The sequence below is a fragment of the Lissotriton helveticus genome, chromosome 5_1, assembly GCF_964261635.1.
Source record: "Lissotriton helveticus chromosome 5_1, aLisHel1.1, whole genome shotgun sequence".
NCBI classification, from domain to species: Eukaryota; Metazoa; Chordata; class Amphibia; order Caudata; family Salamandridae; genus Lissotriton; species Lissotriton helveticus.
The window spans coordinates 405,967,467-405,985,721 of NC_136065.1; the positions used below are offsets into that span (position 1 = coordinate 405,967,467).

The 18,255-nt window shown below is 39.1% G+C and overlaps 1 protein-coding gene and 1 long non-coding RNA gene across 5 annotated transcripts in view; one reads left to right on the forward strand and one right to left on the reverse strand.

Moving 5' to 3' along the window:
* LOC144754613 (uncharacterized) overlaps positions 1–18,255 on the forward strand; it is a 230,327-nt gene that overhangs the window by 87,359 nt on the left and 124,713 nt on the right. The window lies entirely within an intron of this gene.
* Positions 981–18,255, reverse strand: part of KCNAB2 (potassium voltage-gated channel subfamily A regulatory beta subunit 2) — a 1,353,173-nt gene continuing 1,335,898 nt past the window's right edge. For 3 of the 4 annotated variants that reach the window (XM_078642625.1, XM_078642626.1, XM_078642624.1), the window contains one exon: positions 7,615–9,990. In XM_078642625.1, the coding sequence (XP_078498751.1) occupies positions 9,901–9,990 (90 nt within the window). In that variant the 3' untranslated portion in view covers positions 7,615–9,900. Of the gene's footprint in view, positions 6,025–6,166; positions 9,991–18,255 lie in introns of those variants that run through there. The other variant, XR_013594749.1, reaches the window with a different exon arrangement.

Here is an 18,255-nt window from a genome sequence, read left to right on the forward strand (position 1 = left end):
GGTCCCTAGGCAAGCCTGTGTGCCCCAATAAGCAACCTTTTGCTTGCTGTGCCTGATGGCCGAGGCAGTTGAGTTACGATGATCCTTTTTGTTTTACATTTTTGTGCCCTAGTGACATCAAGATGTAGGTGGGAGTATGTTTCCTAAAAACATTCAGTAAAACTGAATTGATCCTAAAATGTGTTTTACTATAAATTCTAGGATATCGTACTTACACCTCACCCTTTCTCACCATTTAAACCATGATGCATTTACTGTAAGATACATGAAATGACGACAAGACTTGCAACATTGTCATTGAAGGCTAAAACACAAATTGAGAAACCTAATATTTCTCTATCAACCCTTTTACATAATTTACCTTGTATGTAATGTTTCTGGAAACATCTCATAAAATTAATAACTGAACAAACCCAATCCTATATCAAGAAAATATCAAAACCCCTAGGTCTACTGTTTTCATTTATAAACATAATTCATGTTAATCATGACCTTGTGCAAATGTAAAAAGAAAACTGTAGGAATTAGAACATCGTCAATATTGGGCAGGCATGAGACTAACTTCTGAAACATCTCCAGTCACCCTGAAAACACTTTAGACAGCAATGATGGAATGTTCGGCATTGGAACAACATATACTGGATTAAGGTTTGTAAATCCAATAAGGACCAAAGTTTTATTGTTGGAAAAAAAAGCACACACAAGAATAAAGAAGTCAACTCAAGCTCAGGTGGTACCTTATAATCTAGTCCAACATCGATGCATTTAATTACTTTTTGTTTGTAAGGAGGAAACATGCAAGACCGGGAAATCTAATAAGATTTGTTTTTGATATAAACATTTGGGTGAGACCACCCAAAGGTGCAAGACACAGTTATCCGCCATTCTCTCTAGACACAAACACTCTACAGCATGCAACCATATAACATCCATTCTACAGTTAAATGACCAACACAAAAAGCCATACTTTTCCAGGCAAATAAGGCTTGTAATTTATTTTTTAATTACATAAATACAGTAGCAGTGGATCATCTCTGAATGGCCAATCATTAGTACAATTAAATTACCATTCAAAGACTATAAATCAAGTACTTAGCTTAAAAGTCAGTTATATAAAAAGGAAAGTACATGTTTATTTACACAAATTAAACAAAATATGACCGCAAGAACGATGTTCTTCACACTGAACATAAAACATGGCGAGAATGAAAAAGCATTTCAAATTATAAACAGTAGAGTCCAAGAAATGTACAGTTGTTGGAAAAGCATCACATCTCCGTTCATAGTTAAAGTAAAAGACACTTCTATAAACCCAAAACCATGGTGAGACAGTCTGAGTACAAAAAGAAATCATATTTTGAAGATATGTTTAAAAAAATAAATAATATATGTTGCACAACTGCTAAAATGATATGCACAGTGGCATTATGGTGTCAGCTTATATTTTGTTAAACATTTCCCATTTGTGTACATATATTTTTATATTTTACAAGCTACCCTGTTTGTAAAACACTTACATTTCCATGCTTTTCATGAGCCTTTATCGATGATTAAAGCCTTACAATAGTTTTATGTTTTTTTGTAATGTATTTCCGTCCCACCATTTAGGGCAAATTCACAAAAATTTCAACACACTCATTTTGGGTGATTTTCAGATTATCTGACAATAATGTCTGTGACTTTTAAACTCATTTTTTTGGCAACTGAAAGTTGAATACACATAGTAATTTTTTATCAAAGCACAGTTTATTTTACACAATCTCAACCATCAGCAATTTCTTCTTTTGGAAACTATGGATCAAAGATTTTGTAGAAAGTGTATTTACTTCACAGTACCATTTGCAAATTTGACTGGTGAATTAAAAGCACATTTTACAAATGAGTATATAGTTATCATCACAGTGACTTGAGTAACTCGCAGGGAATATCTCAATCCAAGCAGTATAGAACATTTATTTTATTAACACTTTCTTTTGGTACCTAACTAAAACTGAAACAAACACTAATAAACAACAGCTCATGAGAAAATAGCTAAACCATCACATTTTTATCTTTAAGAGTTGCTTTATGGAAAATTAAGTTTTCAAGTTGCCTTTTTGTTGCTAGTAGGAGCCACATATGGATCACACACCAATCCCTGATAAGGAGGTGCAGCTTTAAACTTCACTGACAGGACAAAAAATGTAGTTTAGCAATTTAGTACAGAAAAACTATAGTGCAACTCATCACATTTTTTAGGGATGAAAATTAAATCAGTTACTTTTGAGGACACAGATAAAATAGTAGATCACACAATGGTGCCTGCTTCAACAACATTCGATTCGACAAATTGGCTTTTCATTGTCCACAAGGAAGCAAAAGGATTTTTGGTTTTGTGCTTAGGACATACTGTTGTGTGTGGAAGATGCACCTTGTTTCATTCAACACGCCAAATTACGTGAAGTAATCAATAAGCCTGTTTTATTGGGGAAATTAAAGGCTAAGTTCACTTACCTTTCTTGTAATGGTAATGTTCACTGCAACAACAGCAATGAATATTTTTAAATTGGAAAATGTGAACAAACGGGTCAGACACTTTGATTTAAAGCATGTCTTCAATCACTGGAAAATTGTACATGATGAGTTTCAGAAACCAAAGGATACAGGACAGATTAATTGCAATAAACTGCATATTGTGGGTCCATTTGTTTATTCACTAGATCTGTTAAACTAACACACATTTAAAAAGAAAGCCACAGAGCAAATATTCACAGCCTGTATATTTGTGAGGGTCCAAATTAGCTCTTCACTCCGGTAGAACTGACCTACTCTCTGAAATAGCAAGTGAGAAAATTGCACTGCGCATTTTCATATATCATACTAAAACAATGCACTATTCATTTCTCAGGTAAAGGCTATTCGCAGCAAAAGTTTAGTTTTGTACTGTATTGATGGTACAACGTGAGCCCTGAAAATACATTATGTCCCAGTATCAAGAGGAAGTGCTACAGACTATTATTCTCCATAGTTGCATGCGCCAAGTATTTGCCATACTTGTCCACAAACCACAAATTCCCTTGCTGCAATAAAGATGAGCAAAATGTACATGGAAACAAAGTGGTACATAATAGCCCCTGGTACGGCAAGCAGAGACTATGCCTACATTCTAGATCTCTAATGGATATTATATAGAAGTACTTTTAGCTGTGTTAGATGCCAGAGTTTGGCTGCAACATTGTTTTTACTTACTAAAACAATTAAAAGATATATTTAAAATTTCTATATCTCTGCCGTTGTGTCATGGGAGAGCTACTGGATTTCAATTTTGTGTGAAGTGTTAAACACGTCATACTTTGTTTTACTCTACTTTGTCATTTGTGTCGAACAAAGTTGAGGATTCCTTGTCCTCCTTTTGCAAAGTGATGTAACTATCCCTTGCATGCTTAAAAAGGAGCATCTCTGCTCTATGCTGGAGCACCATTATTGTACATTTCATGAAAGCATGTCATATTGTACAAAAATGCTGTGCCCAGTTGCATTTTTAATATATTTAAGGAAATAACAGGATGTTTTATCAGACAAACAGCAACTATTGTACAGTGAAATGTGGAAATGATGGTATGGTGTTTTTTCATGTTATTCAAAATATAAAGGATATGTAGAGAGTTCATACAGTACCTTGTATGTCAGTGCAAACATTCCAGTCTGCTTCCATTTACAAAAAACACAAACTGGAAAGGCACACAGTTTCAATCCCATTCAAAGCACCACTCCAATGAATGCTGAATACAAAATTATGTGATACTCAAAAACATAACTAAATGCCCAGTGCAAAAGCAAAGTTTTTCATGTGTGACTTTTATGTTTTCCTGCTGTTTTCGAATGTATCTACAATCGCTGTGTAAGATGTGTATTTCCAAGGATAAAAATTGCTCAATATGTGTATCTAATTGTAATAGTGATTTCCTGTCAGCAATGCCAGAATCAAGAACAGGACATGGGGCTTGTAAAATTTTAAGCTGCGCAGTCACGATCCACAAACATTTACTATGCTCTTCATGATTAATTCAGTCTTCTTTTAGAAAATGGAAAATTGCCATCACATTTTCAAGGAAGAATGCCAAGTCAGCAAATTAAAACACCACATACTTACCTGTAGAAATGCAATGCAATTTGCATTCAATTTCACAACCTTGGTTCTTTTGATCTTATATTTTGAATTCAAGTAAGTGTCCCCTACAGCTGTGACTTCCAACTTGCTGCGGGTGATGTGTTAATTGTTTAGAAATCTACTCCTTCTAAGCAATAAAATGCATTTATAAACAAGAATAACTGGAATCTGACAAGTGGAAGAAACAGTTTTTCCCCATAAGCTATCAATATTTATTTAAAATTGCCAATGTTAGCTATTTTCTAGATAAAAGTGAAACAGAAATATTTTTAGTAACTGTGACATTTAAACTCATTCAAATACTTCCATTAAGTTGGGTACAACACAATAGACTTGTTAGTATAATGGTTCCATAAGACATGACTGCCGTATACCAGCAAGCTGTTGCAGCTGCCTTTGTCTAAAGAAAAGCACGCAAATCTAGGCAAATCTGTGATATGTAAAGGTTAAAAAAAGATTCAAAACAAAAATTGGAAATGGTATAATGATGGTTAATGCCATGACCCTGAAAATGTTAAGCTTCTCCTTTCTCCTGGTGACAGCATAATGCTTTATGATTTTATGAATCAAACAATATGTCTAAGGGCCTTATTTAATTCTTGGCGCACAGGTTACTTCATCACAACTATGACGGATATTCCATCCGCCGAAATTTAAGTCCCACCATTTTATAAGGGATTTATATTTTGGCGAGTGGGACATCCGTCACTGTTCCAACGGAGTAGTCTGTCCACCAAGATCTATATCAGACCCTAAGTATGTGTTCGGATGACAGGTGTGCCGAGAAGTGGAATTTATATCTTTGCAGTTAAATATGAAAACAATAATGTCATAGATGCTGCTATACAAGCTTACTCATCAGTAAGGATTGTGCCTCCTAATAACTAGTTTAAATTATCGTCCATCCACCGGAGGAATTACCTGACTCCGGTATATTACCATTATTGTCACAAGTTCTATTGTAAGTTTTATTTTGAATTTGTATTGTGCCAACTCAACTCACTACTGAAGCACACATACAGAGAATCCTTCTATAGAAAAATATTATATGACAATTGTGTAGTGCGGAGATGTGGAACTTGAAAAGACACACTTACTCTAATCAAACAACCAACATTAATGAATAAGGAGTAAATATTTCAGTTCAATATCCCACAATTAAAGGAATTATAAGGTTGGGTTCAAAATAAAGATGATATTCAAGATATCCAGACTTCCATTTTCTGTATACTACCAGTGTGTAAGAGAACATTTGGATTGAAAATAATATTTACGTTCCAAACAATATGAGATATTGAAACTACATGTCCTCAATATGGTCAATTTTTGGAGCTACAATAATAATATTACCAAGTTAGAATGATTAGTCATATCATGGATACTCTGTTAATTACATGAAAAAATATCAACTTTTTAACTTGTTCCTGGGGTAAATTTGTGGTTGTTTGATTTGTATATGCAGATTGCACTGAATACTAAACTGTGGAATGTGAAATTACAAAATATGTGAAAGCTTCGTTTCCACTGGAAGCAATAGTAAATGATTATAAACATTGTAATCATCACTCTCATAATCTGTACTACTAATAGTAAGTGTTATTCAATGTAAGGTAAACTCATGAAAAACAGTTTAAACTTCAAGACTTTTCTACTGTGATTTCACCTCTACATCAAAGAGCAAGACATGCAGTGTCTAACCATTTGTGGCATCTGATTCTTATTGGAACAAAAGTGCATGTTTTACAAGTCACCTGAAAAACCAACCATAACAAATCAAACTGTTCACAATAAATGCCACTTAATGAAACACAACTGTTGCTGTCTTCAAAGTATTATTATTTTTGTATAATGTATTGGTCAGTAATATTTAACACCTTGAACGCTATGGGGATTTTTCCCCTGTGCTGGAAATCTGCAGATGCCCTTTATCATGACGAGCTGGGCTCGTCATGAGCGTAGCAGGAGGCTACTGCATGACGAGCCCAGCTCGTCATGAGCGTCGAAGGGGTTAAAGACTTCACAAGCAGGAATTATCTTTTTGGAATGCCTCCATATTGTTTGCCTTATTTACATCACTGAGCAGCATACACATGCAGCTCCTAAATAGAAAAATAACCATGCATAGATCAGGTAGATCTGTTATTTAAAATCTCTAGTCATACATGTTCTTGGCATATAGAAACATGCGTAACATTCCTCATTTAAGATTATCATTTTTCATTACCATTTCGTTACTATATTTACAGCAGGTAATGACACACAGTGATTGCGCTTTGAACATGTTATCTAATCAGATTCCTCTCTAAATATTTCTTTGCTCCCCTTCATCAAAACCACACACTAGCTCCGATTTTTCAATTCAATATCTTTTCAAGATATGCAGAAAGTGCGTAAAGATATAACCAAGAATAAAAGTAAACAAATATGACAATCAATTCAAGTATTCAAAATCGACAAAGATTATCCACAGTGCCAAATGATCAACAATATTGTAATGCTTCGAGTCATCTGAATTGCCAATGTTCAGGTTATTTCTCTGGTGGTTATTTATTGATACACGCTGGACTTTTTCTTTTTTTAATAATGAAGAAAGTAATCACTCAATTTTTAACTGGTTTTCAAATTGCAGAATTGGATTGAATCACAAGTAAAAACTAAGTAAATTCATAAGCACAAATAATTTCATTCCATCATTTGTGTTGCTTTCCTACAGCTTGTCAGTAAAATATCCATTCTTCTTGTTTTGATGTCTACAGAGCTCAGTCTCTAAGATATCGCCTCTTTTGTTATAAACCATAGGAATACTTTAATCATGAGAACATTGAATGCTTTCTTGCCTGGTGTTATACAACTAATGTAAGACTGGTATGTCTCCCATTAAGGTGCTACCTCATTGTGCATTAATAAATCAATTGTGATTGGTCATTCTATTAACTGTAGCATTATTTAGGATACATGTTCAAAGTGTTAGGAATAGGTTATGTAGAACTTGCAACATCTGGCATTTACAAGGAAGTTAGAACATTTTAGAGCACAGGAAACTCACAGTACAGACAAACATGGAGACTTAAAATATAGACGTATGCTCAACTGTAATAAAAAATCTCATTCAAATATTAAAGTCAGGGTGCAAAAAGATGACCTATGCAGTCATTTCAGAGGTCAAAATATGTTGGTAGTAAACTGATGAACAGTTCACCTTACATAGCAAACAGTATTAATTTCGACCTCTCTCAAGAATCTTGCCAGCTTCTAATTACATTCCTTTAGTCTGCTACATTTAAGATTTGTTACTCACAGCATGATTTCTCACATAGTATGTTCTTCTCCTATGTTACAACGGAAATCCTAAACCATTTCAGGAAAGGCTGACGGACTTTGAAGACTTCTCAATCACTTTTTAAATTACTTCAAATTATCCAACACAAAATACACAATCTACCTTCAATGGAAAAAAAATTGTCTTTTCTGAGCTTTAGACATTTTACTGCTCAAATTTTGCATTTGTATTGAAAAATGACAAAACTAAATTTCTCTGGCAAGGATGATATTTGCCTCACTAATGATTATGAAATATACATACCTACAATTGCATGGAAGCTTTACACAGATCAATGCTATGGACAATGAAACAGCACAAACCTCAACTTTAGTATTACACAATTAAATGGATGTCTAAACATGATATCTTCTCTCTAAGTGCATCACAGTTACAGATTAATTTCCAAAGGTGTCAGTCAGTACTGAAAGTCTCAACTGTTCTAATATGACAAGAAGATGATTTACCATGCTCTTAGATATTACCATTACCATGGCATGTTGACTGAGCGGTGATAATGTCATGTAGGAAAATTAGCCATACAATCTATACTTGTAATGGTACACGCCATTGTTTTTATAATATTCAGATAGATAAAATGCCCCAAAGCAGCATAGCATTGTAGTAAATTTGTACAGGATCCATAAATTAAGACTGGGATTCATGAAATACATTGCAATGAAGAGCAAGGCATTGCACGGTTAACTAATTGTTTTTCACCTAAATATCTTAACTAAACACATTGTTTTAACCCACATATCTGAAGTAAAAACATACAAGTATTTGTACAGAACCTTAAGCCTGCCTGGAAATCGATCTTTTGAACACCCATTAGGTACAAGAATTAGGGACATTCAGCTTATTTCCTTCCACTGAATACAAGGATTTCCTTTCAAGGAAACATTGCTTGTTTCTTGCTTTTAAAATATGTGCCAGTATTGCTTGATAACACTGGGTTGGCGAGCACAATCTTCAGGTACAACTGTGCATCATGTTTTTAATGTAGAAAAAACCCCATTGCACATAATGAAGAACAGCACGTCGTAATGTGACATTCGTTTTTAAAACAATATTGTTCTGAAGCACCTAAATGTACTTCAAAATTGAATAACACGTAGCCTGATCACATTTAAACACGAACCTATACATATTTGAAATTAAAATTAGGCACTAAAGATATTGTTGCAAATGTGCACGAAAATTAAATGAATCATTCTGAAAAAATACTCATCCAGCTATGTTACATGCTGTGTGCTCTTGGAATGCCCACAGTTGTTCATCCAGATGTCAATGGCCTGGTCAAGCCACAAAGTGCATTACAACAAAACAACTAGATGTTTTGAGACATTAATGTACAAGAAAGCACTGAACTCTTTGGGAGAGTTGTGTATCATTCATCCCACTAAACATATTCCTTCAACACACGAAGATATTTGACTCCAGTAACGTTAACTGTTCAAACATATCCCATAGAGAAACCCACCTCTGGTTGCCTAATTTACTTTCTTTAGTCAACAGCAGATACCATATACAATAAAAAGTTAAAGACCACCTAATATTGAGGCAATCCCCCTCAGTAATTCACATTAATTATCTATATGTTGTCTTTCAATGTATGCTTCTTATTCCAGTAATTTCACTTTTTGTACAATTTGCTACTGTAACATGGAGCACAAAGGTTAACAATGGGTATGTGTGGTTAGACACAAAATCATAATATTTGTGTGAATGTGTGCACTGATCTGAACATATCTGCACACAGAAACTATCCAATGTTCTATCACCAGGGTTTAATAAGGCTGTTTAAGGCATACATATATTGGAAAATCACAAAGCAGTGGGCCACTAAGCACTGCTATGTTCAGATACTTTCACCGTTTACCACTTTTCTAATTCATTCTGTACTGTATCTGTATTCACGAAAAAGAAATACAGGCTTTTAAAAGCAAGACTAAAATAACACCCCCCTTGAATTTAGTTCTTAAAAGAAAGGAACCTCATTTCATGCTCCATGTAGAACAAGCATAAGCATAAAAAGTGATTACAAGGAAAATGAGCATGCATTGTACACGCCTTGATGACATGGCACAATTTCATAGAATGTGCCAGTATTTGACTTAACATTACAAATTTAATTTACAGTTTTGTGTTTTAACAGAAATCAGAGGGTTAATGGAGCCACAGTTTTGATCATGAAACCTTTTTCAAGCTAGTACGGTCTGATGCTTTCTTTGTTTTTTTCCATTCCAAAGAAACATTATTACAGTAAGCACATGTTATCTCGTGATAACATTTTAAACAATCTTCAGGCAATATCTAAAAAGGTCTCTTTGCTGCAAACTGTGCTTATCTCTCTGCTTCCATAAAGCTTAAGCAGGCAAATAGGAGAATAGAGTTGAACTTTAATAGTCCAGAAGAAGAACATTCCAGTTTAGGATCTGTAGTCCTTTTTGCTGTATGGCTTATTGCCCAAAATGCTATCAATTTCATGTACTATGGAAGAGGACAATTTTGGAAGGACCTGTAGAAAAGAAGCAGAACATTATCAATTGAGAGAGTGTACACATTTTCATTGTTTCCTCAATTTCAATGGTATTACAGATAAAGACTGCCAACAGCTGAGTCACAGTCTTTTTTCCTCTCATAGAACTGATCAACTTGTTGGGAAGAAAAGTCATAATTTACTTATGCATACATTTCCCATGATTTACAAAAGAATGAGAAATGTAGTGTAGACTCTTGAGCATACGATATGTGAATCTGTGATGCAGGGAACTCGTGTACACTATGCATGTAAAAACCCCAAATGGGCTTTCAAAAAGTAAGAGGGTATCTGGATGTGCAATGCTAATTTGGATAACACCCACGACATACTACACTATGGTGCAAAGAGTATCTACACTTGTTGACATAGCTGATTACCAAAATTACATCCAAATGGTCCTGGTCTAGGTTCAGCACGAAATTGAGTGAGGAGCATCCATCAATCTAACGTTAAGAAGAAGTGTGCATGAAGTGTAGACATATGGGTGAAGAAGTATTCACAGGAAAAACAGAACAAGAACTGGCAAAACAAACAGATCTGACTACTTTATAAGTGAAAGTGTTTTCTCAATGATACAAATGTGGATGGGTCGGAGGATCAATGATAGAAAGAGTCACTATTTTGATGGATAAGTCGGGGACTTAGTACATTGATAATTAATAAGAGTGTGACTGGATGGATGTAGAAGGTTATCTCAATCTTACAGTCATAGGTCTCAGACAAAAGTGTTTGATGTAAACTGCAGGGAATTGCCATTCTGCCACTGCAAGCATTAAATCAAGATTGCGCACTATTATGCCAGGAAAGTCAATAATACATAAAGAATATGCCAGCATTATGAAGATGTAGGCAGAACAGTCCTAAAAATGCCCAAAATATGTCACATATTACCACCATCTTGCATATTCACATTCACACCATCAATCAATAATCTGAACTGCATGCTTAGATTGGCCTGATTCATTTGTCCTGTTAATCAGTATAGCTTACTTCATTTTCATGTTTGCAAAATCACTCAGTCTTGAATGCATTTTCAGATGTGTGCTAAGAAATCTGGATTGACAGGCCAGATATGCACCAGTATTTACAATACTTGGCGACTCAAAACATTACCATAGCTCGCTACAATGGGTTAACACTCAAATGGAGCACTGTAGACTCGGTCAATAAATTTAAAGAAATAATAACCTTGGCCCTCACAGATATATTGGTATGTCTGGATGAGAACTCTTGAGAAGAACGTACCTTGGAAGCCTTTGGCAAAATCACAAGGATTATCCAAGATAATCTAACCAGGATGCAGAGAGATAAGCCCAACAAAGGGGAGGGCTGGTTTGATTCTGGGTGTACTAAGGCGTATACCGCTCTTAAGAACGCCTTGAGTCAAAAACCAAGGGATCACGAGGCAATAAGACATTGCAGGAAGGTATATACAAAGGCAAGGGATCAGCGGAAAAAAGAAATTAAGGACCTAGCGTGGCAGAACCTATTGACTGCCTCACAGGGTAGAGATCCCAGGGCCTTTTGGGAGGCAGTCAACGCACCATTCTTTAGCAAAAAGGAGGGTGAAAGGCTGGAAATCGCCATAGATGAGAAAACCTGGATTGATTTCTTCTCAAAGGTCTATGAAAACAAACAGGGGCTCCCTATGATAGATGAAAAACTAATAGGGTCCCCGCTGACAGGGGGCAATTGTCATCCTATTACTATGGGGATCACCCTGCAGGAAGTTCAGATGGCTATACAAGCCAGTAAAAATAATAAAGCCCCGGGACCGGATGGGATCCCCCATGACATTTTTAAATTCAATATAGATCTATGGGCCTCTCTTTGTACCCGGGTTCTTCAGGCCTGCTGTGCAATAGGTTTTATTGGTACCTGGTCAGAATCGGTTATTATACCAATATATAAAAAGGGGGCAGGGAGTCCCCATCTAATTATAGACCGATCTCTTTACTAGATTCCCTCATGAAAATGGCGGGGAGGGTGGTCTTAAATAAATTACAACTATGGGCGGATGAACACGATATTTTGAGTCCTGTACAGTATGGCTTTCGTGAAGGGATGGGTACAGTAGAGCAGGTTCTAAACCTCGTTTTGTTACAAGCCAAATACACTCGGGCTAAAGAAGGTCAACTATATGCCATCTTTGTTGACCTATCCGCAGCTTTTGACTGCGTGATACATTCCAAGATGTGGCAAACTCTCGAGGAAATGGAAGTTGAGCCTGCCATTGTACTCTTCCTAAGGCAGCTGTATACAGGGGCAACTGCCAAGGTTAGATACGGACTGAGGGGAGAGTGCACTGGGTCCTTCAGTATAGAAAAAGGGGTAAGACAAGGGTGCGTATTGGCCCCCTTTCTCTTTACCCTTTATACGAACAAACTTGAGGAAGAACTGGGTGCTTGCAAAATAGACTCCCCCAGGTATGGAAGTAACTCAATTGTATCACTACTGTACGCAGACGATGCGGTATTGATGGCAAGAACTAAGGTGGGAGCGCAGAAAGCCCTAACAAAATATCTTGAATTCATGAAAGAAAGGGGCCTCATGATAAATGCAAAAAAATCATACGTGATGCGGTGTGGGAAGGGACGTGCAAGTTGTAAAAACCTTAAGGCATCGGGACTTGTAATTGAGCATACTAAAACTTTCCCATACTTAGGGGTCATAATTGAGGGCTCTGGCTCCTGGGGGCCCGAGATGAAGAATAGGACCCTATCTTTTAAGCGCACTATTGGAGCGCTAAGAAATGTTGCCGCCAAGTTGGGCAAAAAAACCCCTGAAATCATGTTAAAGATTTATATATCTAAATGCAGAAGTGTTGCATTGTATGGGGCAGGGATCTGGGGCTATCAGGACACATCGGCGATTCAAGTTGAAGAAAATAACTTCCTTAGATACCTTTTAGCTCTCCCGAAAGGTACCTCAGTGTTTAATTGCCATCAGGAAATGGGGTTGGACTATATATCCGATTTGATTAAATTACAACCGGTTCTACTCTGGCGCAGAGTATGGGCCTCAGAGGCCCTTGTTCTAAACCAGGATATAATAAAGGATGTCATGGCCCTTGAAAATGTAAAGCGCATAGCTTGGCTTGAGTATATCAGGAAAATATTTATAGATATACAACGTCCTGAATACTATAGCAATCCAGTCTCTATCGTGAACATCTCGAAGTCTGAATTGAAAAGGCTATGTATGGCTCATTTTGAACTTTTAAGGTGTGTAGGAGAGATGAGGAAGAAAACGGTTAGTGAGCATCAACTATCGCTGACTACCTAAACAATCCAGCCATATTTGACCTTATGTAACTTGGGCTTTGATCGATTCATTTTAACTAGATTTAGGTTTAATTTATTTCACCGGTTAGTTACATTCCCAAGTAAAAATGATTGGTCAAGAACCCTAGCTCCTTGCCCATGTGACTGTATATCGGTGCAATCCACCTTTCATATAGTATTGTTTTGTAAACTATATGAGAGTGAGCGTAAAAGGTGGATCAAACAGCATTTGAAACAAGGTGCCTGTCGGCAATGTCGCCCTGCGTTTCTTAGCCTGCAGCAACTGGGAAACGCTACTTGTACCATGGTGATGACTGGATTTTTAAAAAATGTTTTAAGAACACGGAATATAATGATTAGCGAATGTACCTTAAACTGATTTAATACTGTTTTAAAAAAGTCTTATTATGTATGAACTGTATGTATATATATGAAATGTTGCTTTTATGATTTTATGAAACAAAAATCGAATAAAGCTAATCTGAATCTGACAATACTTGGCTGAATGCCAACATTCTAAATATTACTTATTAATTCACAGTAAATACTCATATTTGAACTATCATACAGAATGATTAGTGCATACTGATATTTACAAAGATTGTCATCATTACTCACTAATCCTTAGTGAATGTTCAGATGTGCCCCAATATTCAATAAACCTTGCCGCTTGCTTATGTTTGCTCCTTCACTCATTTAGCCTTATTGTATGTTCGGATTTGCACCATCACTAAGTAATCCTTATTGTAGGGTCAAAATATGATCATAATTTACTAATGTTCACTACATATAGGGTTGTAGTAGAAATCCTGTAAAATAATTCATTTGTCCCTTTTGTTGCCATATAGTGAGGTGGCAAATTATAGCAGAGTTCTCATTTTATCAGCACTCTAATAACAGCCTCTCAGATTATGTGGGGTATCATATTATATCACAGTTTGGATTTAGTAATACTATGATTTTGACACCTATTTGCAAATTTAGGTACAGGATTGGAATAAGGCAGGATGTGGTAGTTCTAGGGTTTTAAGGCTATGTGAATCTGTACTCAAATAACTTGTTTAGAGCATTAAGGCAGGGTTGTGGATTTCCTAACGCCCTATGCCCAGGACATATTGTTTAGGGTCAAGGACAACAAGATTTTGTTTATTTTGCTCACTGAACAAGAAGTCCCAACCACCTGCAGCTCAAATTTTTTGCTGGCACTTTTCAGTACCAATGAATGGATCTGTGGAAGAGGACTGTCTACCGCTACGGCAAGGACTGTATTCATATATACAAGTTCCTTAAACTTGTATCTATAATTCAATAATGGAAAGAATTTACTATTAGGGCAAGCGCTACAAGGAAATGCAGTGAGGTCTGCTTCCAGTAATTACAATAGCTGTACACATTTGCAAATGTAAAAATGTGTGGCTATTGATAATGCTCAATCAAACACAAAGAGAGAAAGGGTATTATGGACCGCCGCAGTATAAGGAGTAGTGTTTGTGGATCTTGACTTCCTGCCTAAACACTTATACATCCTTCACTTTTATTTTAATCCTGACATTGGGACTCATGAATAAAGTACCTGCTGGTACCCATGAGCCAGTTTTAATGAGCACCTTCTAACTGCACTTTACCCAGTCCGGACGGACAACACTAATTGTTGTGATCACTGTATGTCACTTATATGTTGTTTGTATTTTTTGGTTTTGAGTAGTGTGTTTTTGTGTTCCCCCTCCCTATGCTCCGCGGGGGCGTATTGTAAGCAGACCCGATGATGAAGCATGTCACACACAATGTGTGTGAGTGAGGGCAGTTTTTTCAAATAATTTTGTTTTCCTTAGCCCTGTCTTTGCGTTGCAGTGTTTGTTGTTCCCCATCCCCTTTGGTGTGTGTATTATGGAACTACTCCCAGTCCGCTTGGTTAAGCAATATAATCAATTGAAATAGGGAGTTATTCCACCTGATGCACGTAGTGCATTGGATGAAAGGAGAAAAAGGAATGATTTTTTAAAAAGAACCCTCACTCACCAACCTAGTTGGTGACATGATTCACAGGGTCCCCACCCGAGTGGCCGACCGTGTAGACCGTAGTTTTGTCACGACTGTAGTTCTGTCACGTATCACACTTATTGGATGCCTCAGGCCAAGTCGCACCTGACAAGACATCCTCCATGGTTTTAAATTTGGCATTATTGCTCCAATATAAAAGTTTAGGGAGTAATAAAGGCAATGTTAAGTTTTTTTCCACCACTTCTCACTGCCAATAAAAACCAGCTCCGCTGTATCAGGCGTTGTGGCACACCCGAGAGGCATTCAGCCCCACTGTGGGGACCCTATGATGAAGCATGTCACCGACTAGGTTGGTGAGTGAGGGTGGAATAACTCCCTATTTTGATAATTATATTGATAACGCTTCCCAATTACATGCAAATACATACATGTGTGAAAGTATTTGAAGCTTTTTTTTTTTTTTTTTTTTTAAAGGTTAGAAGATGGCCGCCTGACTCCGGAGCGCCACCGGAGCTGAGCCCTTACCCCGTTGAATCCGGACAGAATCAGCACCAAGTTACACTCCTCTTGAAGCCCTAGCCTGGCGCTGTGTGGCGGTGCCGGAGGCAATGATTTCGGAGACGCTGCCTGTCTCCTACGCCGTGCGGAGTTCCTGAGCGACTGGACGACGGTTGGGAGAGCTGGAGCCGTGCACACGGGCTTGAAGGTCACGCGAGACCCCGGCTTGACGGCTCGTGCCGGGGCCTGTGACAGGGCTCGCGCTTTCCGACTGAAACTGAAAGTGGAGCTGGCGGTGGAGCGCGGATATGAGGCCCCCCCCCATGGAAATGACTGAGGAGTAACTCTGGTGCCAAACAACATCGGAAGGAGCCAGTAAGAAGGCCGGCCTGTTACGCGTGGGGGGACCAGCGACGATCGGGTGCGGCCCAGCAGTGGGCCAGAGTGATTGGCGGCTCCATCGGCCACGAGGAACTGCTGGGCGTCGACTGCGGCAGCACGAGTGGGATGAGGCGCCCGCAGGCCTGAAGGGTGCCCATTACAGCATAGGTGACGTCGGGGTGCCTCTGTCCCCCCCTGAAGAGGGAGTGGTGTGTACTTCGACGCGGGCATAGTGCCAGTCACACAGCACATTATATCAAGCCTCTAGAGACACGTGGGCCTTTCTGATGCATGGCCTTGTGGGCAGTCATATCAGAGAGGGAAGGGAACTGGAACGTTGTGGGAGCCATACACGGGTAGGAAGTCGGACAGGGACCATTGCGGCCTTTGGAACACAAACACAACGGGGGAATGCTACTTGAGGGGAAGTGCCTCACTCAAGGTCTATACGGACTGTTTGCTGGGACTCCTTGGAGGGCGTGCTGTGTGGTAGGCAGACGTGTGGGCACGGAACTGGTGGTGAAGGACTACACTTAGTGCCCAAGTTAAACATATGAACGGCAGGGGAGCCACAGCCACTGGTGGGAGTGAAAGATCCCTGGAGCGCGCCTTGTGCCCAACGGTTGTTATCGGGGGTCTCTCCGGCAGCCCTGTGTACGCCACGGGAACTTTGCGGACTGTGTGAGTAAGTTGACACCATGAGGCCCAAGAGCAATGCAGCCACGCAGTCTAACAAACTACACAAGTACGCAGTCCAGATGGGGACTCCCCAGTATGATGGTGCATCAGGAGACCAAACAGCCTCGAAAGAACCGTCGCTGGCTTCCATCATGATGGCAATACAGACACTGGGTACCAATCTGGAGACAAAAATTGACAAAATCTCCATCGAAGTAAATCTTCTCTGCACGGACCTCAGTAAAACCTCGGCAAAGGCCAAAGCAAATGAATCTGACATCCGGGAGCTTCAAACCTCTACTAAGGCACTTGAACAGCGCGTAAACAAACTGGTTCACCAGCATCGCCAGGTGGCCCTGAAGTTGGAGGACCAAGAAGGAAGAGCCCGCAGGAACAACATTTGCGTGGTAGGCGTTCCGGAGGAGTCCGAAGGGCCTAGTGTGGAACTTTTTCTGGAGAACCTGATTGTCACCCATCTGAAGCCTAAGCGCCTGTCCAACATCTTCACCATTGAACGCGCCCACCGTGCACCTATCACTAAGCCTAAGTCGGGGCGCCACCCAGGACAATAATAGCGAAAATCCTGAACTACAGGGATAGAGACGCCATCCTTCAGGCAGCCAGGGGACCTGTAATACGAAAATGCCACAGTCCGATTTTTCCCGGACTTCACGCTTCAGGTACAACGAGAGAGGCGCTCATTTGCCGGCGTGAAGGCGGCGTTGCGGGATAGAGGTATCAAATATATGATGTTCTTTCCAGCCAAACTCAAGGTCATTGCGGGGGGAAAATCTTTGTTCTTTAACACGCCGTCGGACGTGCAAGACTGGCTTGACAGAGAGTCGTCACGAGCTCCGGACCGGACGGAGGGAGAAAGCTGGAGAGACAATCAGGTTGCATCGCCGGGATCGACAGCCGAGAGGTCGAATGTGGACGGTCAAAGTCAGTTCTCTTGGCGGTCGAGGTCGGTCAGCCCCAGATGGGGGACTCTTCGAGAGGCGGCTGGTCATTAGTGGAGATGGACCTGACAACATGGACCTTTTACGAACTGTAATGTATTGCGTGCACTGGGGCCTGGGTGTGGGTCCTGCCTTCTCAGGTGGGTCCTTGGTGGGGGGGGGGGGGGGGGAGTTACTTAATCCTCTGGGTACTTGTGGCCTATGTAGTGATGGGCAGCGACTGTTGGAGGGTCCCCCCTTTTTTCTTTGACTCTGTGGCACATAATGACCTCTGAAGGGTTGAAACACTGACTAGTCAGAGACAGGCCACAACCTGATGTGACTGAGATCAAATCCTTGAGGAGTGTAAGCTTCTGTAGAAAACTGTTATGATCTGAGGGGTGGGCGTGGGCGGCGGTTGGAGCTGGGGCCGGCGCACATTTCCCCTTAGGAAGGTTTTT